This window comes from Sinocyclocheilus grahami, unplaced genomic scaffold, assembly GCF_001515645.1.
Source record: "Sinocyclocheilus grahami isolate Dianchi unplaced genomic scaffold, SAMN03320097.WGS_v1.1 scaffold49.1, whole genome shotgun sequence".
NCBI classification, from domain to species: domain Eukaryota; kingdom Metazoa; phylum Chordata; class Actinopteri; order Cypriniformes; family Cyprinidae; genus Sinocyclocheilus; species Sinocyclocheilus grahami.
Window position 1 is genome coordinate 430,584 of NW_015505228.1, and position 22,646 is coordinate 453,229.

Consider the following 22,646-nt stretch of genomic DNA (forward strand, 5'->3'; position numbering starts at 1 on the left):
TCCACCATGGGCCCACTCGATCCACAACGTTGACATCAGCAAACCGCTCACCCACACGACGCCATACATGCTGTCTGCCATCTGCTCTGTACAGTGAAAACTGGGATTCCATCGAATGTGAGCATTTGCCCACTCAAGTCGGTTAAGACGACGAACTGCAGTCAGGTCGTGACCCCGATGAGGACGACGAGCATGCAGATGAGCTTCCCTGAGATGGTTTCTGACAGTTTGTGCAGAAATTCTTTGGTTATGCAAACCGATTGTTGCAGCAGCTGTCCGGGTGGCTGGTCTCAGACGATCTTGGAGGTGAAGATGCTGGATGTGGAGGTCCTGGGCTGGTGTGGTTACACGTAGTCTGCGGTTGTGAGGCCAGTTGGATGTACTGCCAAATTCTCTAAAATGCCTTTGGAGACGGCTTATGGTAGAGAAATGAACATTCAATTCAGGGGCAACAGCTCTGGTGGACATTCCTGCAGTCAGCATGCCAATTGTACGCTCCCTCAAAACTTGCGACATCTGTGGCATTGTGCTGTGTGATAAAACTGCACATTTTAGAGTGGCCTTTTATTGTGGCCAGCCTAAGGCACACCTGTGCAATAATCATGCTGTCTTATCATCTAATTATTCCTGACAGGATGCAATTCGGTAACTCAAACGTAGTGATCATCACTGAAGATGGTCACAAAGAGGAGAATAGTCGCACAAGCAGAGAAAATACTGAACCAGACAGAACAAATTCATTGTTATTAAATGGATGCCACCTTATTGGGACAATAAAGCCCTCCCTATCCCTACCCGATACTTTATCTTCAACTTTTTTATTGTTTCCTTCATTTTTATTGAAAATAAATGCCTTTCTGATGTGATATGAGATTTGAAAAGGAAGAAAAAAGTTCGGTAAACGGATTGGGTCACGTGACGTCCAGAGCTCTATGGTCTTCGGTTGACAGGCGTCTCTCTCAATCACAGTCTCACACACACCAATGTTGTTTTAGTATTGTTGAGTTGCAACTAGCTTAGAATAAGTTATATATTTTTTTATATTATGTTGTAGGGCTGCACGATTAATCGAATGCGATTGTCATGCACATTTTGATAGTAATGCCGGTTCTGTAATCAGCAGGAAACCATCATTACGTGCTTTCAGATGGAGCAGAATTTACTACACATAGCCGTAGTTCACTGACAAGTTACGGAAAAAAATCGCAGACGATTTTATTGCGCGATTATGAAATCGTTCGCAATAATGACAGCTGTTTGCATAGCTTCTCAGTGAAGTAAATGCTGCTCCATCTAATAGCATGTGAAAATACCACATTTAATAACATATTTTTACTCCAAACTCACTTCATAATGTCGAGTGTTTGAAATAAATCCTTCTGTGAGATGATGTGGCTTCTTACACCGAATAAGGCACGCAACATATTTCATAGTATTTAAGCAGTGATAAAGGCATTGCATTATAAATATACTTTATTTTAATTAAAATTATAATAATAAGAACTTCGATAAACCGTATATTGCCGTAGTCGTGTGTTCATTAGTCACGTTGAATCGATGAAAGCAGTTGAATCTTCTGTTTATTCAGCTGCAGCGATAGGCATTTTCTGGGTTTTTTCTGTGAGGTATATTTGGAGTTTCAGCGCAAGAGCACCCTCTGGCCTTCGGATGGAGATTTACTGCTGATCACAGAACCGTGCTTCACTGAAAGATATGCATGACAATCGCAGCTTCTGTCGAATCGCGATCTCGATTCCATTTTGATTTATCGTGCAGCCCTATTATGCTGTATATTTTTTTTATTTCAGTTAGCCTTCAAGTAACGAAACTGTTTTGTTGTTGTTGGTGGTATTAATTTAACTTAACTATAATAAGCTGAATAATTATTCTGCCTACTTTGACATGATCCAGTATACTTTCATTAGCAGCTTGCAGTCCAGATTCTATTTCCTGATAGTATTGGGATTGGGACTTGTTAGAGGATATTATAAGATTTCAGTGTTTCTTGGAGTGTCTTCTGGGAGCATTGACTCCTCTCACTCACTGATCGCTAATGTGGTGCCTTCGGCTGCTCGCCTCTGTCTTTTTGGATGCTGTGGGGTCTGTTGCCATAGGGATGATGCTAGCGGTGGCATTTGCAGCTTGATAAGGAGTGTAATTGTTAGTAAGTGTTTGTTTATGATGGAGATTCCTACAGAGACCCAGCAGCTGATGGACGGCAGTCTGCAGTAGGGGTGGGCGCTATACCGGTATGAAAGTGACCACCAGTATTAAGTTGTTCCATGATATGAATTTTGCTATACCGTGGATACCGTTATATATTCATGAGTTCAAATTTTGCATTTATATAGTTTTGTTCAATTTGTTACGCTTTGCAAATTTTAACACAAATGGCGATAAAGAGTCGAGGCTGAACATTTTTGTCCTCTGTGTGCAACGCCGTAGTGATGTCCGGTTCGCGAATGAATCGTTTGATTTAACTAGTTCTTCTTAGTGAACCGGTTGAACCAGTTCACCAAATCGTACTAAAACGGTTTGCATCTCCAGTAAGCACTAATCCACAAATTACTTGAGTTATTCAATTTTTTAACGTGGCTGACACTCCCTCTGAGTCTAAATAAACCAATATCCCGGAGTAATTCATTTACTCAAACAGTACACTGACTGAACTGCTGTGAAGAGAGAACTGAAGATGAACACGAGCAGAGCAGCATGTGTGCAGCGAGCCGGATAACGAACGTACACGCCCACTGCTGGAGCGGTTCTCGTTTTCGAGTCATGAACCCATTACATCGGTTTTCGGATCACAAGTACACTCAACCGAGAACCGTTTCTTTCAGACACATCAGATTTGAGAACCGATGAGCTGATGATACTGTGCATGCGTGTCATTTTTCAAAAGGACAAAAAGCATGTTATCCAAGTATTTTGTTAAAGGGGTCATATGATGCGATTTCACATTTTCCTTACTCTTTGGAGTGTTACAAGCTCTTGGTGCATAGAGAAGATCTGTAAAGTTGCAAAGACTAAAGTCTCAAATCCAAAGAGATATTCTTTATAAAAGTTAAGAGTCAACCACGCCTACCTAAAATGGCTCGTTCTAACAAGCTCACACATGTCTACGTCACGATGTGGGAAGATTTGCATAACGCCGCCCAAATGTTCACGCAAAGAAAGAAGGCGTAACTTTTATTCTCGCTGTAATATTGTTGTTGCCGCGGCCACCATGTCGTGAAGACGCTGTGTGTTTTGTTGTGAAAGCGAAACTACTTTGTTTGGCCTTCCAAAAGAGGACGATATCCGCTTCGTCATGCCTAGAGCAGATCCGTGCTGGTCGCTGAGGAAATACATAAACTTTGCGCTGTGGATCGCCGGCTCGGCTTTCACTGTGGACGAAGCAGAGTCGAGCCCGGGGTCGTCACATGTGGTTGCCACAAGCCCACCGGCCGCTCCTTCATCGAATCCGCCGGCCGCGCCATTCTCAAGCCCGCCGTGTGTGACACTGTGTTTCGTTGTGAAAGCGAAACTACTTTGTTTGGCATTCCAAAAGAGGACACGACTAGAAATCAGTGGTTAAGTTGTACTGTGTGCAGCGCATTTTATGGAGGACTGTTTCCTAGTAGAGTAGACTACAATGCCGGCTGTTCTGACTCACAGACTGTAAGTACGTTTTCATTTAAAGGATATGCCTCTGACAATTCAAATGCGAGTTTTTGAGCAGTGTAGAATTGCATCTTAAACCAACTGGAAATGAAATGGGGCCTTTGAATATTGTTGTAAGCAGTAGGGGGGCTTAGTCAAAAAAACACCCAGAATCACAGAAAATGAAGTGTTTAGGTTTACAGGGCATACAAATGAATGCACAATATCAATGTATGTTACATTTTTGATGGCAGTTCTTTCTTATTGTTGAGCTCTGTTAAAGGCTATATTTTGCACCATTCATCCAGGCCCACATAAATCAATACCACAACCACAGGATGTTGGTGTCCAGCTCTTTTTACTTTACTGTGACTATAAGGCTCAGTTATTGTCTTTTATGCCAAGTAACAATACCTGGCAATGAAACCGTTGAAATGCAGCTTCCAGGAGGTCCTGTGCTTGCATTATACATGTCCAGATAGCATCTACGTTTATCCATTGCTCTCTTTCTTACGTGATGTTGAACACACAACATATAGGCAGAGCAGGAAGATAAGCTCTGGTGCATTTATAGAGCAGTCCTATACCCCATTCTCAAAGAGACGTTGGCTTTCATCCAACAAGGAAGTGATTTATTTTAAACAAATGAGGAAATTGAATGGTGCATTAGCATACCCTCTAAAAAGCCTCTGGTTGGTTCAGCAGTCATAAACTGTTGAGTCTCTTGAAACACTGGAGCAGAGACCAAAAGATCTGTAGAAGAGCTTATAGGTGCGAATCTTGGTATCAGTTTTGCAATCCTTCTAGGGCTGTGCGATTAATCGAAATCGCGATTTGAGACATTGTGATTTCCTAATCGCAAAGCCTGCGATATGGACGAGATGTTACTCTGTTCCAGAGCATATACATGACTGCCAGCCTTGAGTTGCAGTCTTACTAACCAATAGAGTGAGCGCACCTCCGTTCTCCGCAATCAGCCAACTGCGTAAACCCCCACCATTAAAAAAAAAACAGAAAGCGGGAGAGAGACAGAGTGGAATTATGGCGTCTACTGGGTCAGATCGATAGTTAGGCAAATTAAAACTAAAGAAAAATGTATGCAACTTAAAGGGGTCATAATGATGCGATTTCATTTTTTCCTTTCTCTTTGGAGTTTTACAATCTCTTGGTGCATAAAGAAGATCTGTACATTTGCAAAGACTAAAGTCTCAAATCCAAAGAGATATTCTTTATAAAAGTTAAGAGTCAGCCACGCCTACCTAAAACGGCTCATTCGAACACGCCCCCACATATCTACCTCACTATGTGGGAAGATTTGCATAACGGCGCCCAAATGTTCACGCAAAGAAAGAAGGCGTAACTTTTATTCTCGCTGTACTATTGTTGCTGCCGCCGCCGCCATGTCTTGAAGACGCTGTGTGCTTCGTTGTTAAAGCGGAACTACTTTGTTTGGTCTTCCAAAAGAGGACGATATCTGCTTCGTCATGCCTAGAGCTGATCCGTGCTGGTCGCTGAGGAAATATATCAACTTAGTGCTGTGGATCGCTGGATCGGCTTTCACCGTTTTCACCGCTCCTTCGCCGGGACCGCCGTTCTCGACCCCGCCGCCTCAGCTCATGCTAAGCCGGGGCTTTCGCTCACGCTAGGTCGCTGTGTTTTTGGTTGTGAAAGCGAAACTACTTTGTTTGGCCTTCCAAAAGAGGACGATATCTGCTTCGTCATGCCTAGAGCTGATCTGTGCTGGTCGCTGAGGGAATACGTCAACTTAGTGCTGTGGATCGCCGGCACATTTTATGGAGGACTGTTTACTGATCCTGGGAGAGTAACGTTAGACTAAAATGCCGGCAGTACGTTTTCTTTTATCATTTGCCACTGATGATTCAAACGCGAATTTTGGGCAGTGTAGAGTAGCACTTGTTGTTTGTCATTTCTCTGATCACAAATGCAGACATGGTTTTATGTTTACGTGGCACGATGCAATGCAATGCGTAAAAAGACAGTATAAGTCATTATAATCAGTAATTATGTGGATATGGATAGCTGGCCAATCAGAGCACACCTCGCTTTTTCAGACCGATGAACTTTGTAAAAATCGACGCATTTCAAAAAGGCGGGGCATAGAGGAGAAACAATAATGTACAGTATGTGGAAAAGAATGTGTTTTTTTTTTTACTTTAAACCGCATAAACGCATTTCATTACACCAAATACACAATAATGTTCTTTTTAGCAGCATCATACGGCCCCTTTAAGCTTCGAAATGACAGACAACGAACAAAAAAGGTGATTTGCAAGAGCTGCGTCACAGCGCATATCAAAAGCTCTGTTTTCAGTACTGGAGAATAAAAGATACATTCTTAGATGTTTTTGTTAGTACGTGAACGTTATCTTACACATTTTATCTCCCCAACAGATTAATTTGAAATAAGTTTATGATGCATGTTCGCTATTCCCAATTCAGAAGAGCGCACACACAGCCTGTGTCTGTGAATGCTTCTCATACTCGCTCCTCTCTGCCCCACGCGGCACGAATCCCGCATCACGGACGAGCCGTTCATGCTTGCTGCAATTTTCTGTGAAATTCAGTAATTAAGTTAATTCTGTGAAAGTAGTTATACCATTATAATCTTGCCTGCTGACAAAAAAAAATAATTGAACCCCTCCCAAAACATAATAAAAAATGTAATGGATTTCAGAGTTATAATGGGAATTGTATTGGTTTTAATGTAAACTATAATGGTGTCTATTTGATGGATTCTATTGGTGGGATGTAATCTGGCAGATGGCAACCAATAGAACAACAGTAATTCCAATTGGAATAATGCCCAAAACAAAAAGGAATTTTGTAATGGTTTAATGGAAACTATAAGAATTTCTGTGATGGTTTCTGTTGTTTTTTTCCAGCATGGTAATGATACCCATATTGTGCTGCACATTATTGGCAATATTGAGCGAAGCTTGACTTTTGCGAATTTAACATCGCAAATCAAATCGCAATATCTGTCCAAAAAATCGCAATTTGATATTTTCCCCCAAATCGCACAGCCCTACTTCCTTCTGATGTGGGTGGGTTTATAATCACATATCCCCCTCTCTCACGCACCCCTAATGGGTTTGTCATGAGTTTAGTGGAGAAACAAAGGCTGCCTTATGCTGGGCTGTAAGCGCAGATGATGTCAGTGTCATGGAGCGAGAAGTCGTGTAAGGTAGTGTGTCGTCTATGGGCCCACTGGCATGATTAATTTATCCGAACATGCTATGCTGCTGAAGATTTAGCTTGCCATCCTGTGTGTCTGCGTTGATTTTGAGAACTGGAGCATGAAGGAGGACAGTATAAAGGTGCCTGCAGCTCAAGTTCAGCTTTAAAAAGCTTTCGGACTCTTCACTTCCTCATAGCAGACTTCTTTTTTTTCTTTTTTTTAATTGTACTAAAGTGACGTTGTTATATGATATTCTGCCTAGTTCAGTCTTTTAAACGCCTATTTTGAGGTGATTATTTCCAGAGGCTGTGAATTGCATTGATCACTTGAGTAATTACGCACTTTGAATGGCTTTGTATTGTTTTGGTCTCCTTATCTAGGGCCTGTGAACCTTGACCTGACCTGCTCCAGCCGGACTCCTCTCTTTAGACGCTAAAGAAACACTCTTCAAACTCCAGGACCATGTCAAGTAAGCTTACTGCTGCATGAATACATGAAATAAAAATTGAAGCATAGTTGTATTTGTTTATTGTCAGTTAATCCCCTCACATGGTTTTCTGTTCTCTTTAGCAGGTAATTACACTCCAGCCCCAGGGGGCCCTTTTTCGGCCTTCACACCCAGCATGTGGCCCCAGGACATTTTGGCAAAGTACTGTCAGGTAGTTTACTCGTATATCTTTTTCTTTTTTGTTGCTTGTTGATAATGCTCTAAGTGGCAGATAAATGTTATTCTGTTATTTTAACATCATCATTGTTATGGGAAGTGGTTCATTTCTCAGAGATGTTGTTCTGACTGTTGCAGAAAGACCCCAATATGGAAGCAGAACTGCAGTATGATGAATTTGGGTTCCGGATCGATAGTGAAGGTTAGTGTGGGAACATCAGCACTCATAAAAAAATTTAACAGGGCTCAACCTTAACACATATCTACGACAACCACAGGAAAAAAACAACTAAAGAACTAAATCTGTCTTTACATTGTAAGGAATTTATGCACTAGGCTGAACTTTGCATAATCTATTATTTTGCACTAAATGTATATGTCTATATATATATATTTTAAATAATAATAATATTTCACAATATTACTGTTTTTGCTGTATTTTTGATTAAATAAATGCAGTCTTGGTGAGAAAAATGTATTTCTTTCAGAAACATAAAAAAATTCTGTAACACTTAGTATAGGGACCAATTCTCCCTGTTAACTAGTTGCTTATTAGCATGCTTATTATTAACATATTGGCTGTTTATTAGTAATTATAAAGCACATATTCTACACCTTGGTGAGAAAAATGTATTTCTTTCAGAAACATAAAAAAATTCTGTAAGTATAGGGACCAATTCTCCCTGTTAACTAGTTGCTTATTAGCATGCTTATTATTAACATATTGGCTGTTTATTAGTAATTATAAAGCACATATTCTACACGACCATATTCTACATCCTAATACCTAATCTTAACTACCTTGCTAACTATTAATCAGCAGCAAATTAGGAGTTTGTTGAGGCGAAAGTCGTAGTTAATGGTTTATTAATAGCGAGAATTCGGACTAAAATAAAGTGTGACCAAAAATTCTTACTGATCCCAAACTCAAATGGTAGAGTTTATTATGTTGAAGCTTTGTTATAGATATTTTGTTTGTCACAGGTGACTTTTGACAACAGAAGTGATACGGTTTAAAAAGAGGGGTATCCTCCTGGAATGCTTAATGTCAAGTCCCTTTTAAAAGCAGGTCTCATCTACTGTCTTTCCCCATATGTGTCAGGAGTTAAGAGTTTTTTTTCTGTTTCAGACGGGGTTGAGACAAGTAAATGGCAGCGTGGTGAGGGAGCTCCTCAGAGAGAGGACCCTCAGCAAAGACTTCGCTGGCAAGCCCATCTGGAGTTCACGCACAATCACACTGTAGGAGACCTGACATGGGACAAGATCTCTCCCACCCTGGCTCGCTCTGACCGCCTTCGGACCCTTGTGCTGGGGGGCATACCACACAGCATGAGACCACAAGTTAGCACTGAGAACCTGTTTATCAACCCTCTAAATGTGCTTTTGTTTGTGTTTTTACCTCACCACATATTTAAGGCTGTCTTTGTAATGTTACACACCATCAGGCGGCTAATCTGCTGATGTAATTTTCCCATGGCAACCATGTTAATGCTGAAATAGGACATGATGTCTTGGTAATATCTTGTTTATGCTGTATTGCTATTTTCAGAGATTCCCACGAGAACAGCGGTGCGTTTCAAATCTAAGATCTTCCAACTGCATCTCTGCTGGATCTTTTTGTGTTTATCTTTCATGTTCCTCATTGTCTCTTTCATATGCATTCCCTCAGTTGTGGATGCGTTTGTCAGGGGCCCTGCAGAAAAAGAGAACATCCGAAATTTCCTACAGGGAAATCGTCAAAAACAGTTCTAATGATGACACCACAGCAGCCAAACAGGTACATGTCATCTCTGCCACAGATATGATGTAGTCAGAGATTTATTTGAAATGGAGACTTAAATTTCAAATAAATGCTGTTCTGTTGAGCTTTATTAGAATCCTTTATGAGAATCCTGAATCCTGATTGATATATATATATATATCTCAGTAGGTTTACATTTAGGGTTACAAACATACGTACAACTTTTTAATGGCTATTAGAGTATCTTAAAATAAATAAACACATAAAAAGGCAACTCAAGGTATGCTTTTAAAAACAGAGCTACTTTAAATTTGACATCTGCTTCAATAGTCATTTTTTATTTATTTTCATTTGGGGATTGTTGCAGGTAACATTGATAAGCATTTTCTTTGTGATTTTTGATTACTTTATTAGAAGTTTTTCTTTTCAATTGAAAGCTCAAATTCTTTCACGCATACACCTCAGACTTTACATAGCCGTGTTCCAGTATTGTTTTTATTATGCTTGTCTCTCTGTCTGTGCTGCAGATAGAAAAGGATCTTTTGCGGACCATGCCCACTAATGCGTGCTTCAGCACCTTGTCGAGTGTGGGGGTGCCCAAGCTCAGGCGGGTCCTGAGAGGGCTGGCGTGGCTGTATCCAGACATCGGCTACTGTCAGGGCACAGGCATGGTGGGAAGCGACCTAATCACAGACTCTGGCTCTCTGTTGTCTACCATTTGGCTCATCGGGTGTCAGACTCTGAGGTGTGTGTGTTTGTCTTTGATGCAGGTGGTGTCCTGTCTGCTGCTGTTTCTGGAGGAGGAGGATGCTCTGTGGATGATGTGTGCTCTGATAGAGGACCTGCTGCCTCCCTCATACTTCTCCTCCACGCTGTTGGGAGTTCAGACTGACCAGCGCGTGCTCAGACAGCTCATAGTGCAGTATCTGCCGAGTCTAGACCAGCTGCTACAGGAGCATGACATTGGTGAGACACGAACAGCCTCAAAAATATTTACCGCAGGATACTTTTTTAAATCTGTTTTGATCCAAAGAGTTATTCTTCCAAAATATGTACAGTAAAAAAGCATTCAAATGTTTTCCCTCACAGAGCTTTCTTTAATCACTCTGCACTGGTTCCTCACTGCCTTTGCCAGTGTGGTGGACATCCGCATCCTGCTGCGAATCTGGGACCTGCTCTTCTACGAGGGCTCAGTGGTGCTCTTCCAGGTTACGCTGGGCATGCTGAAGATCAAGGTTGTTTAACTTTATTCAAAGACTTCTATCTTTCTATTAACTAAGCCTTCGATGGTTAAACAAGGCAGCGATGAGTGTTTGATTTGACACACCGTCAATAATAATGGTTTCTTTTTGTGTTGTAAAGGAGGAAGAACTGGTGTCATCTGAGAACTCGGCATCCATCTTTAACACACTCTCAGATCTGCCCAGTCAATTAGAGGACGGGGCGGCAGTGCTGGGTGAGGCTGTGCGTCTGGCAGGATCTCTGTCTCAGGAAAGCCTGGATGCACACAGACACAAGCATCTTGCCTACATCCTGGCAGAGCAGGCCCAGCTCAACTCCGGCAACTCCCATTCCCTCCACACCAACCTCAACAAGGTTGAGAACATAAACAGCATCTTGGATCATCATCTGTGATGGCCACATTTTGACACACTTTATTTGTAATATACAAAATGTGAACACAGGCTCACTCGTAGGTGTGTGTCATTGTTCAGGTGGTCCGCAGACAGAGCCTGCGTAGGAAATCCACCCTGAGCTCACTTCTCTGGGGGGAGGACGAGGTGGAGGCGCTGAAGGCCAAAAACATTAAACAGACGGAGCTGGTGGCAGCACTGAGAGAAGCCATCAGTCGGACCGCAGAGCACTTTCACTGCCTGGATCCCCGCAACTGCAGCACTGTAAGAGCCACTCAATCACATGAAATCACAGTTTAGAATCTGTCAGGAATAATTCAATTAGAAACAGAACATTTGCACTGAAACCGCAACACTGACTCATGTACCTGATGACTCACTGAGTTGTTTTGTTGAATTGTATAAATTAGGCCTATGCATCAAGAAATTAGCTGCACACTGGCATTCCCAGTAAACAGACCACCATGAGTCATGAAGAGTCTCGAGGTATTAATCAATTATAACCATTAAGTAATCAGATGTCGAACCAGACATCTCATTTGATAATGCTGAATTTCTCTCTGTAGTTTCCATATTAAAATTGAGTTGGAAAATAATAATAATTGTAGTAGTAATCAGTATTGTTTTTTGTTTGTTTAATAATAATATTGATAATAATTGTAATTATTGCAATATTTGAATAAATATTCAAATATTTTCAGTATTGGAATAATAATAATCATTAATATGGTTGTTGTTGATTATTATTATTATTACCACCAAATATCTGTGTAGCTTATTTTGCCATTATTATTTATTAATAAATAGTATTTTATAAATTATTCGTATTATGATTGTGTATTCTAATAATAATAAAACAATAATAATTATAGTAAATGTTTATTAATAATAATAATTACAAAAATGTGTTGTAATTAATTTAATAATAATAATAATAATTAGTAGTAGTAGTAGAAATATTTTTATTTCAGCCCATTAAATTTTTATATTTTTGTTAACATTTGTTTATACGCTCTCTCTCTCTCTCTCTCTCTCTCTCTCTCTCTCTCTCTCTCTCTCTAGGATTTCACTCCAGACTATTCTATGGAGATCCAGGGTTCCCACGCTTCTTGAAAGTACTTGAATTTCAGACATATGGATTCAAGGCCTGGAAAGTACTTGAAAACAGACATAAGTCCTTGAAAGTGCTTGAATTAAATTTTAAATAAATTTTGTTTATGGCACTATTTAAAAAATTCTCCTATATGTTCTGTAAAAGATAACGAAACGGCACTAATGATTGTGGGTGGAGATGGGGTAGCGCGAAAAAAAACTTGAGTGTTGATGTGCAGCCTAGAGCCCTGAGCGGGACAGTTTTCTTAAGCCCGCTCCTGCTGAATTTCTGACCATTACCACCCAGTCCCACAACGTGTGTGTCCCGCTCCCGCAAACATTCTAATATTGTATATACAGGGATTCAAGTTTTCCGTCGCTACTACGGATTTCTGTCCTGCGTATCTCTAAAAGCAAACACAGCGGTGTTTCATTCCTGAATGAATCAGCCATTCAAACGAATCAATTGAATGAATGATTCAGTGATAAAATCAGTGACTTGCCGCCACCTGCTGGTGGTTTCAGTTAAATTTTTAGGTATAATTTCAGTTATTTAAATCGTTTAATATTTCTGTATTCAAAATATTATATTTAAAACATTTAATCTCCACATGAATGTATGAATTTAATTGCACTCATGCCACCTCTGAGCTTCATTAAATGTCTGAAAATGTACCTTCAAGCCACTTTTGTGTTCTTCTGGGCACCCTCTGTAGTACAAATTAATTTTTTATTAATACTAATTTCATATGATTGGTAACTTATTGTTTCATTCTAATTCTTATTATATTGTTTTAAATAGAAATTTTAAAAAGCTTATAAACATACATTTTTAAATTTGACACATGAAAATTATGCCATTGCAAAGGTAAAAAGAAAATACCCCTGTAATTTACTTTAAGGAGTCACATGTCACCTCGTATTAGGAAGGCTAATTTTTTATCAGAATATTTGATCATTGATCGGAAGGTGCTCCTAAATTTTTTAAATTAGGAGGACAAGAAAAAGAAACGTAAGCATAGAACCATGTGTATCAGTAGCCTATATTAGATCTGTGCATGACGGATGACCCCTGCTTAATAAGAATAACATGCTGAAGTGTTTTGAAATACATGAAGACTATTTTTTTATAGGCTTTATGGACAGATAAGTTGAGAGTGACTCTTGAAGAACCAGCACCACATCCTCTTGTACCACTGTTTGAAGAATTGATCTTCCAGAATCTGGCAGTACGTTTTAGGAGCTCATTTTTGTCAGTCTCTGCAAGACAGACTTTTCAGGATAGGAGATGGACTAAAAATGAACTCCCAAAACTTACTGCAACATGGAGCTAAGGAGAAAAATGTAGAACTTGAAAAAGTGGAAAAACAGCTTAGTTAAAAGCGTTTACAGTTTAAAAGCAAATAGAAAGTCCTATTTTTTTGTATTTCTTTTCTTTATATTTTTTTTGCAGATTTACGCATGTACAAGGTTTAAAATGTTCATGAACTATTTGTAAAAAATATTGACGCTTTGAGCAGCTGCATTCCTCTAAATCAAAGATGAAAAAATGGGATTTACAATAAGTCATTTACAAAATTATTTTGACTTTAGTTTATTGAGTGACGTCTCTTTTGAGTGAATGTGCAAATTTTTGTTAAGAGGTTTTACCATGTTATTACAACATTTACCCACTTTTTATTAGTTAAAAAATTGAGAAATTCTTTCAAATTTAAATCTTGTACAAGAAATACAGCAAAACCAGTTTGATGCATATTTTATTGGTATTTTAGAAATTGTATTTGAATATTACCAGTAATGACTTAAATGGATTTCATTAAATTCCTTTGAATACAACTGCTCAAAACGGTCTAAATTTGTGTAAGTGAAATGTTAAGTACTGTAAGGTCTTTCATGACACTACATATGCTGGGGTGTGAATTTGATAGGTGCTTGATATAAAATAAATGGTGCTTTAAAAAGTCCTTCTTTTCAAATCTGGTGTTCATGAAAGAGTGGGAACCCTGTTTTCAGAAATGGTTCCAACTGCACTTATAACCTACATGCAACTCATTACACCAACCAGTATTTCCCACAAACCTTTTGTCCCATTAGGCTGGTTTCCTGCCAAATTTGTGGAAGTCTTGGATGAACGAAGTAAAGAGGTAATAGCTTTGCTTTTGGATTGTGTCTGAATTCCTGTTAATAGGGGATAAACGACTTAACTGTCTCATGCACACGTTCTTGTCGTTCAGTACTCTCTGGCTGGAGATGATACTGTAACTGAGGCAGTGAATGACTTGGTCAGAGGCACTTTGTGTCCTGCTCTCAAGGCCATCTTTCAGCACGGCCTGAAGAAGCCCTCCATACTGGGAGGACCCTGTCACCCTTGGCTCTTCATCGAGGAGGTAGGAGCAGGTTGTGTTTCCTATAGAAAGTTATATACATTTAGATACATACATGTCAAGTGAGTGAAAGAGATGTGTGTGTGTGTTGATCCCAGGCAGCCAGCAGAGAAGTGGAGAGAGACTTCAACTCGGTCTACTCCAGACTGGTGCTCTGCAAGACCTACAGGTGAGACGTGTAGTTACATAAGATCTCACCTTCTCTAATTTTCATAATGGTGCTTTACTGATATGATAGCCGCTTCATCTCTTTAGGTTAGATGAAGATGGGAAGGTGCTCACACCTGAAGAGCTTCTTTACAGGGTGAGTTTAACAAAATGAGGAAACCTGAAATGTTTTTTTCAGCGATTAGGGTGGTTGAGCACTGTTTTTACGTTTGTTCACCGAGCGCTCTCTGTCTGTCATCTTAGGCAGTGCAGTCTGTCAACATGAGCCACGACACTGCACACGTTCAGATGGACGTCAAGTTTCGCTCGCTCATCTGTGTGGGCTTAAAGTAAATCAAACCTGCGGTCACACCATCTTTGTTTTGTTTTCTTTTCCCATAATGCAAGCGTGCGTGCATAATCTGCGTGTGTGTTGTGTTAGTGAGCAGGTGCTGCACCTGTGGCTGGAGGTGTTGTGTTCCAGTATGAATGCTGTGGAGAAATGGTACCATCCCTGGTCCTTCCTGCGCAGTCCTGGCTGGGTTCAGATAAAGTGTGAACTCAGGTAAGACTGAGCCTCTGCTGATGGGCTGAAATTGCGCTCAGAATTTGTTAAAAAAAGAAGTGGAAACTGAAACATAATTCTACAGTTTAAATAGACATTTTATAATTTGTTAATGGGTCATTCCCTGTAAAATCAATCACATTTTCCCAGCTCAAATTTTTTGTTTTGTCAATATTGTTCTCAAGAAAGACAAACATATATATAGTGATGAAAGCCAAAATATTAAACCATTGATCTACATTTACTATAAAATGTTCTGTTTTATAGAGAGGGGTCAAAATTACCATTTTCATCTGCGATTCAGAGACTAATTGCAGTGGGGTAAAAATTTTAAAAGGTGACAGCATCGTTATGTTATTTTTACAGAGATTGGTAGTAGAGATCGACCGATATATCGATTTCCCGATATTTAAGCATCTTACCATAATCGGATATCGGTTTTGTAATATCGGATTCACCGATAAACGCCGCCATCTTGTGGGTGTTTTGAGAATTGCGCGCAGGATCGCCATTGCAGCGCATCTGAGGGGAGACGAGTAAACATCTAAATAAATACAACTCAATGAAAATTAATTATTTATTATCTCCGTGAGCGATCGCAGTTTGAGTATAGTTCTGTGTAACTGCATAGATCAATCGTGCTGTCAGCAGGCATTTCATAATCTAGAAGGACAAAAACATTATTAATAATTCTGATATAACATTCCAGTTGAGAAATGCAATAAAATACGATGTTTTGTTTATTTTCCAATATTCCAGAGAATATTATTGAGTGAATTAACATTATCCAGTGAATTATTCTAGACTCTGTAGCAATTAAACAGCTTATAAACCTACTAAATCTGTAGTTTAAAATGAAGTTGATATGATAAATGTGTCTTGTTTCCTTCTGTCAAAACAACTGCATTGAACATGCCTGCCATAAATATTATTTTTCTGAAGTTTGCGTGCCTGGAACTCGAAGTATTTAAAGTCCCCATGAAATCAAAATTTTAAAATAAAGTTTTTTGGGTGTTAGTATCAATATGTTAGTCTTAAAAGAGCCATATTATGCTCCTTTTTACAATATGTAATATAAGTCTCTGGTGTCCCCAGAATGTGTCTGTGAAGTTTCAGCTCAAAATACTCCACAGATCATTTATTATATCATTTTGAAAATGCCTATTTTGAGTGGAAGCAGAAACACGCTGTTTTTCGGGCCTGTCTCTTTAAATGTAAATGAGCTGCTGCTCCCCGCCCCCTTTTCCAGAATAGAGCTGCGGCATTACAGCTCTGACCTCCTAAAAACATCTGTTATGGTTCTGATTCTCATGTTTATCGCGCTGAAATCATGCGGTTTAAACCATATGAGTTTAAACTTTTGATATATGATTTTCTGAGATCACACATCCGAAACACACGGACAGAAAGCGGCTGTCACAGCATGTGAGTACTAAACTAAGTTTACGTTAAAAACGCACATGAGTTGCAAAAACAGTCGGTTATGTCTGTGAAGGTAAACAGCTGGAAAATAAATCAGATGTTTATTTTAGATCTGTGTGGCAGCAGCAATATACAGTAAATAAATCAATAAATCCACTGCTTTCTTGTAGGGCTGTCAAAAAAAAATAGAATTTTGATTATTCGTTGAATTAAAATCCACTTTCGAATTTCAGAATTTTAGGTCTGCGTCAGCCGTCAGGCAGCCTTATCAGTGGCGCACGAAATGCGACGACAATGTAAGTGTCATTGCATTTTAATGCTTTTGTTAGCCTATCCAGTTCAACCCACTAGATGTGGCGCTGCTACGTTGTTCATTCAATATATAGCGGAAAACGAGAGCATCAGTGTGGCGAATATGTTGTTTACAGCGAAACTGAAACATATAAGCATTCAAAGCTTGCAGTTCGTCAATTCCGCCAAAATGGCTCAACGATTTTTTTTGACGTCACATCATTCTTCATCTTTTCATCAAATCTTCTGACCAATCAAATGCTCTCTAGAATCCAAAGCGCCTGCCCCCTGCACTATAAATGGACGCTGAAGCGCCGGCTGAGATCGGTCACTTGTTTACAGTGTAGTATTTCCTGTACAGTGAATGGCTTGTAGTGCGCAATGTAGGTGAGAGGGAACGATTCAGACAGTGTAAATATGCTTTCGATTGGTGCAAATGAGGTCTGGTTTCGTGCGAACCACGGCAGCGCACACAGTCTGATCCTGTTTTGTATTTTGACTATTTTGTTTTACTGATCAATTTACTAATCACCAGAATAAAAGATAAATTCAATAATTTGTTTTTGAAAGAAATCTTTTACCAAGGCTGCATTTATTTGATAAACTACAGTAAAACCATACAATTTTGAAATATTACCATTTAAAATGACTTCTCTGTTTTAATATACTTCAAAAACCATGTAAACATTACATGTTCTCATAAGGCATAGAGATCACTTTATTTTTTGAGCAAATTCAGTTCTCAAATTGGTCTGAATGAATAATTACTAAATGATCTGAAATAATTGTTCAATCCTGTATGCTAAAATGACTGCCATAAATGTTATTTTGGTTGATTTGGAGTGTATTACTGACATGGGTTTGTATGTGCTACTTTCAGAGTTCTCACCTGCACTATAAATGGACGCTGAAATGCCGGCTGAGATCGGTGTAGTATTTGTGTAGTATTTCCTGTACAGTGAATGGCTTGTAGTGCACAATGTAGGTGAGAGGGAACGATTCAGACAGTGTAAATATGCTTTCGATTGGTGCAAATGAGGTCTGGTTTCATGTTGTTTCGTGCGAACCACGGCAGCGCACACAGTCTGATCCTGTTTTGTATTTTGACTATTTTGTTTTACTGATAAATTTACTAATCACCAGAATAAAAGATAAATTCAATAATTTGTTTTTGAAAGAAATCTTTTACCAAGGCTGCATTTATTTGATAAACTACAGTAAAACCATACAATTTTTAAATATTACAATTTAAAATGACTTCTCTATTTTAATATACTTCAAAAACCATGTAAACATTACATGTTCTCATAAGGCATAGAGATCACTTTATTTTTTGAGCAAATTCAGTTCACAAATTGGTGTGAATGAATAATTACTAAATGATCTGAAATAATTGGTCAATCCTGTATGCTAAAATGACTGCCATAAATGTTATTTTGGTTGATTTGGAGTGTATTACTGACATGGGTTTGTATGTGCTACTTTCAGAGTTCTCTCAAAGTTTGCCTTCAGTCTATCCCAAGACTGTGAGCTGCCTACCAAAAAAGAGGTGAGAGATTGGCACTTCCTCCTCACATTCACTCAACGTCTCACATGTCCTCCCACACACACACACACAGGCTAACATGCGGCTGAGTGTTTGTCTGCCATTCCAGAAGTCTCCTGTTCTCAAATCAGAAGTGGTGGATGTCTTGGTCCAACATCACCTCTTTAGTTGGGACCTCTAGGTAATGCTGGCAACTAGTTACTAGCTGCGGAAGCAGTCAGTGGTGGTAGTAGTAGTGCTTGGTGTGTTCTGCTCTCCTGTTCACTGCTGTTTGCATAGTGGCTTCACATAATGCCAACTAAACCTTTAAAAACCAGTTCAGCAGCTTTTGTGCGGAATGCTAATGAATCTCTAAAGCAAATACTGCTCTCCATTATGTTTAGTTCAGATAGATGCTTGTATCCCAGTGTGCTTTGAAAGATAAAGGCCTGCTCACACCAAGTCCTATGTAACTAAATGGCAAAAACTAATTTTGCTCCAGCCAGGGGCCGGTTGCAAAAACTCTTTAGACTAGTCTTTAAAAATTAGTCACCTAATTTGTTTTCAAGACTGGTCATAACTTTTTATATTCAGTTATGAAAAGGTAGATTGTTCTTGTATTTGTATTGGGAATGTAAGACTGAGTACCCCTTGACAGCTGCTAGTTGATCAAACGAGTTCTTAAGACACCGTCTTAACATGGTGGCTAAGTTTATGCAGCTGGCCCCAAAACTATTCACAATGAAACTAATACTGAATTTTTTATTTTTTTTAGATTGTTTAATCACTTTTTACATTTGAATCATCTGGATAAAATAATTACATAATTTGTGTTTGAAAGAAGTCTTTTAGCAAGGTTGCATTTATTTGATCAATAATGCAGTCAAATTTATTGTTAAGGATTATTAAAATGTTTTAAGAATTGTTTTCTATTTTAATATATTTTCAAATATATTTATTCATTTGATGACAAAGCTAATTTTTCAGCATTGTTACTCCAGTCTTCAGAAATCACTCTAATATGATGATTTGATGCTCGGGAGACAATTATTATATAGTGCTGAAAACAGATGTAGTTGTGCTGCTTAATATTTTTATATATTTTTTCAGGATTCTTTGATGAATAGAAAGTTCAAAAGAACGACATTTATTTCCAAGTATCTTTACTGTTACTTTTGATCAATTTAATGTGTCCTTGCTGAATAAAGTATTTGTTTCTTTTAAAAAATCTTTCTGATTACAAACTTTTGAATTGTAGTGTTAAATATTATAATATGTTAATGAAAACTCATCCGAAGATGCCACTCTTTTTTTTTTTTTTTTTTTTTTTTTTTGGTATTTTGTTATTTTGGTTGATTTGGAGTGTATTACTGACATGGGTTTGTATGTGCTACTTTCAGAGTTCTCTCAAAGTTTGCCTTCAGTCTATCCCAAGACTGTGAGCTGCCTACCAAAAAAGAGGTGAGAGATTGGCACTTCCTCCTCACATTCACTCAACGTCTCACATGTCCTCCCACACACACACACACAGGCTAACATGCGGCTGAGTGTTTGTCTGCCATTCCAGAAGTCTCCTGTTCTCAAATCAGAAGTGGTGGACCAAGTATCTTTACTGTTACTTTTGATCAATTTAATGTGTCCTTGCTGAATAAAGTATTTGTTTCTTTTAAAAAATCTTTCTGATTACAAACTTTTGAATTGTAGTGTTAAATATTATAATATGTTAATGAAAACTCATCCGAAGATGCCACTCTTTTTTTTTTTTTTTTTTTTTTTTTTGGGCTTTTTAAATTTTTTGGCATCTTAACATTTGAAAGTCCTTTTGGGATAGGAATTTATAGTTTAATTCAAAATCTTGTCATGCATAAATTCAGACTTGGTATGAACAGGTTGCATGGGTGAATATTCTGGGTGTCAGACAGACTTCCTGCGATAAGTTGCAGTCACATTCAGGGTGGGAATTGCCAGGTGTTTAACGGAATGATATTGCGATTTATGAATTCTACATCCTCTCTTCAGTCTGGATTTAGACTTAATGCTGATGGAAGTTGTTGTCTGGAAGTAGCACTGGGAGGCATTACCTGGTGTTGAGAATTCCTCAGTGACTCCACATTCACCTGAAACATGAGACCATTAGCGCTAATATTAGCTTGCAGAGGAATTTCCGCTCTGACCTTTAGATGTGGTGTTAGTGCACTGTGCTTCTCATGTCACAGGACCTTCTTGTCTTGAGCTCTCAAGCACTGATAGAGTGCCTTGTTTAATTACAGCAGGATAGTCATGAAAATCATCAGGAATGCCAAGCACAGCCATTTGTTTTTAATTAGTTCAGCCGTTCAAGGCAACGGAGCATCATTTAATCAGCGGAGTGCAGATGTGAAGACACCTTACCGAATCTCTCACTCTACTCCACTCTTTTTCCAGGAGAAGGAGCAGAGGCCTCTGAAGGAGGGAGTTCAGGACATGTTGGTGAAACATCACCTCTTCAGCTGGGACATTGATGGCTAAACCATCACACGCCTCCTGTGAGCTGCAAACACAGACCAAATCACTCTCCATCTGCAGAAAACAGGCATCACACGTGAAATTCATGTTCATTCGTTGTACAGCTTTATGTCACATGGCTGCATTGTTGAGTGTTTGTGTGTCTTGGCACAATAGTTTCACTTTTTGTGACTCTAATGTGAGATTTCACACAGAATCAGACTAAGGACTACCTGCAAACACTTCCTCTCCTTTGAAGCTAAATAAATGTTGCACCATTTGGGGCACGACTAGAGTGGTCATGAAATGAATGTAGGATTTGCACCCTTTTGTCCCTTTACTCTTGGTGATCTCTGGATAGTGGGAAAGATGTCAGTCCAGCTCTTATGCTCCAGAAGGATTGTCTTGAAGAGCTAATTCCGTGTCTAAATGATCACGTTTGTGTCTATCAGACATGTACAATCAGAGATAAAACACATTTTCATTATCTTCAGAGGACTTTCCAATTATGATTGTTTCCAAAATAGCTGAATAATACCACCCCACATCCGTAACATCCCATTACATCCACAGCAAACTAATGATGAAACTCATTCACTACAGTCAGGTCTCTTTCTCTCGTGTGTAGTTCAGACTGTAGCATTAAAACACTTGATTGAATCTGCCTCAACATGAAGGGCATCACTGATGATTCGGTGTTGTTGGTGTGGCAATGAATCAGCTTTGTGTTACATATGTTGCTATTTCTTATAAACCATGTAAAGTATAAAGAAGAGAATACTAGTATTTAGCTTTTTTATTTTATTTTTTTTGAGATGTGAAAAAGAAGACGGTCCAGTGCTGCACTGCAGTCTACATGGAGTCATAATGGGCCGCTCTGAATGAGTGATGCAGAAGAGCTTTGTGTGTCTTCTCTGCAAGAGCCTGCAGTGGCACAGTTAGATGGTAGAGTAAGTGAATGAAAAAGGGTCCATTTTAAAGTTCTTGTAATTGGTAGACAGGGTTGTTTTGAACCAAAAACTAGTCTGTAATGGTTGAGCATGACCAAACTCGCAGGGCGTTAGATCATATCCACGATCACTGATAATGTGTACGTAAATAAAAATCTATATCTGTAAGAATTTGTGTGCTTTTGTCTTTTTGTGTGTGTGTGAGACTTGTTAAATGTGGAATTGTTCCCACAAGTGCCACTAGGCATAATCCCAGAGGTCTTCAATTTGAGATGGTTTAAACTCCTGTTTTTGTGAAAAATATGTATTGTAGTCACAATAAAATAGAAGACAGATCTTCTGCATTGTGACATACAGTACATTCAAGCGAAATTGATTATTGGAAAAAATACCACAATTGATCAAAGGTGCCTTTCAAAAAAAAGTATTAACAGCCTTTATTCAAGAAAATAAATAAATCATGTTCAAATGAATTTGTTTCAGGCATAGATGCCTTCCTGCAACCTACAAACTCAAGATAAAAGTTTAACTAGACACCTGCATCGATGAACTGACAAAGATAATTATTGTCAAGAAAACCATTCAATCTCCTGGGCTACACTAAAGGATACCACTAGATTGCACAACCTTGAAAAGGGATTTAATAAAAAATAAAAATGTTGGGCATAGGCTTGGTTCTACCCAGTGGTTGACTGAATGGAGGCAGATCTGAATGATAGCTTGCAGTCTATTGTAAGAAAGGACTGATTTTAAAGGGATAGTTCACCCAAAAATTTTTCAAATTAAAATTGTCATTTACTCACCTTTAGGTTATTCCAGTTTCAGTTTTTTTTTCTTCTGTTGAACACAAGATATTTTGAAAAATATGGGTAACCAAACCCCAATTGGTCCCCATCGACTTCCACA

The 22,646-nt window shown here is 38.8% G+C and overlaps 1 protein-coding gene across 1 annotated transcript in view; it reads left to right on the forward strand.

The window, feature by feature from the left end:
- sgsm3 (small G protein signaling modulator 3) overlaps window positions 1-21,749 on the forward strand; it is a 25,721-nt gene extending 3,972 nt beyond the window's left edge. Inside the window, exons 2-20 of the mRNA XM_016269166.1 lie at window positions 7,222-7,310; window positions 7,412-7,500; window positions 7,644-7,707; window positions 8,635-8,846; window positions 9,175-9,282; window positions 9,774-9,917; window positions 10,017-10,212; window positions 10,336-10,481; window positions 10,609-10,842; window positions 10,962-11,144; window positions 11,943-11,976; window positions 13,986-14,116; window positions 14,207-14,359; window positions 14,455-14,525; window positions 14,612-14,660; window positions 14,768-14,853; window positions 14,946-15,068; window positions 18,270-18,330; window positions 20,731-21,749. Of these exons, the coding sequence (XP_016124652.1) occupies window positions 7,304-7,310; window positions 7,412-7,500; window positions 7,644-7,707; window positions 8,635-8,846; window positions 9,175-9,282; window positions 9,774-9,917; window positions 10,017-10,212; window positions 10,336-10,481; window positions 10,609-10,842; window positions 10,962-11,144; window positions 11,943-11,976; window positions 13,986-14,116; window positions 14,207-14,359; window positions 14,455-14,525; window positions 14,612-14,660; window positions 14,768-14,853; window positions 14,946-15,068; window positions 18,270-18,330; window positions 20,731-20,814 (2,175 nt within the window). The 5' untranslated portion in view covers window positions 7,222-7,303 and the 3' untranslated portion in view covers window positions 20,815-21,749. The remainder of the gene's footprint in view (window positions 1-7,221; window positions 7,311-7,411; window positions 7,501-7,643; window positions 7,708-8,634; window positions 8,847-9,174; window positions 9,283-9,773; window positions 9,918-10,016; window positions 10,213-10,335; window positions 10,482-10,608; window positions 10,843-10,961; window positions 11,145-11,942; window positions 11,977-13,985; window positions 14,117-14,206; window positions 14,360-14,454; window positions 14,526-14,611; window positions 14,661-14,767; window positions 14,854-14,945; window positions 15,069-18,269; window positions 18,331-20,730) is intronic.
- The last annotated feature ends 897 nt before the right edge of the window (window positions 21,750-22,646 follow it).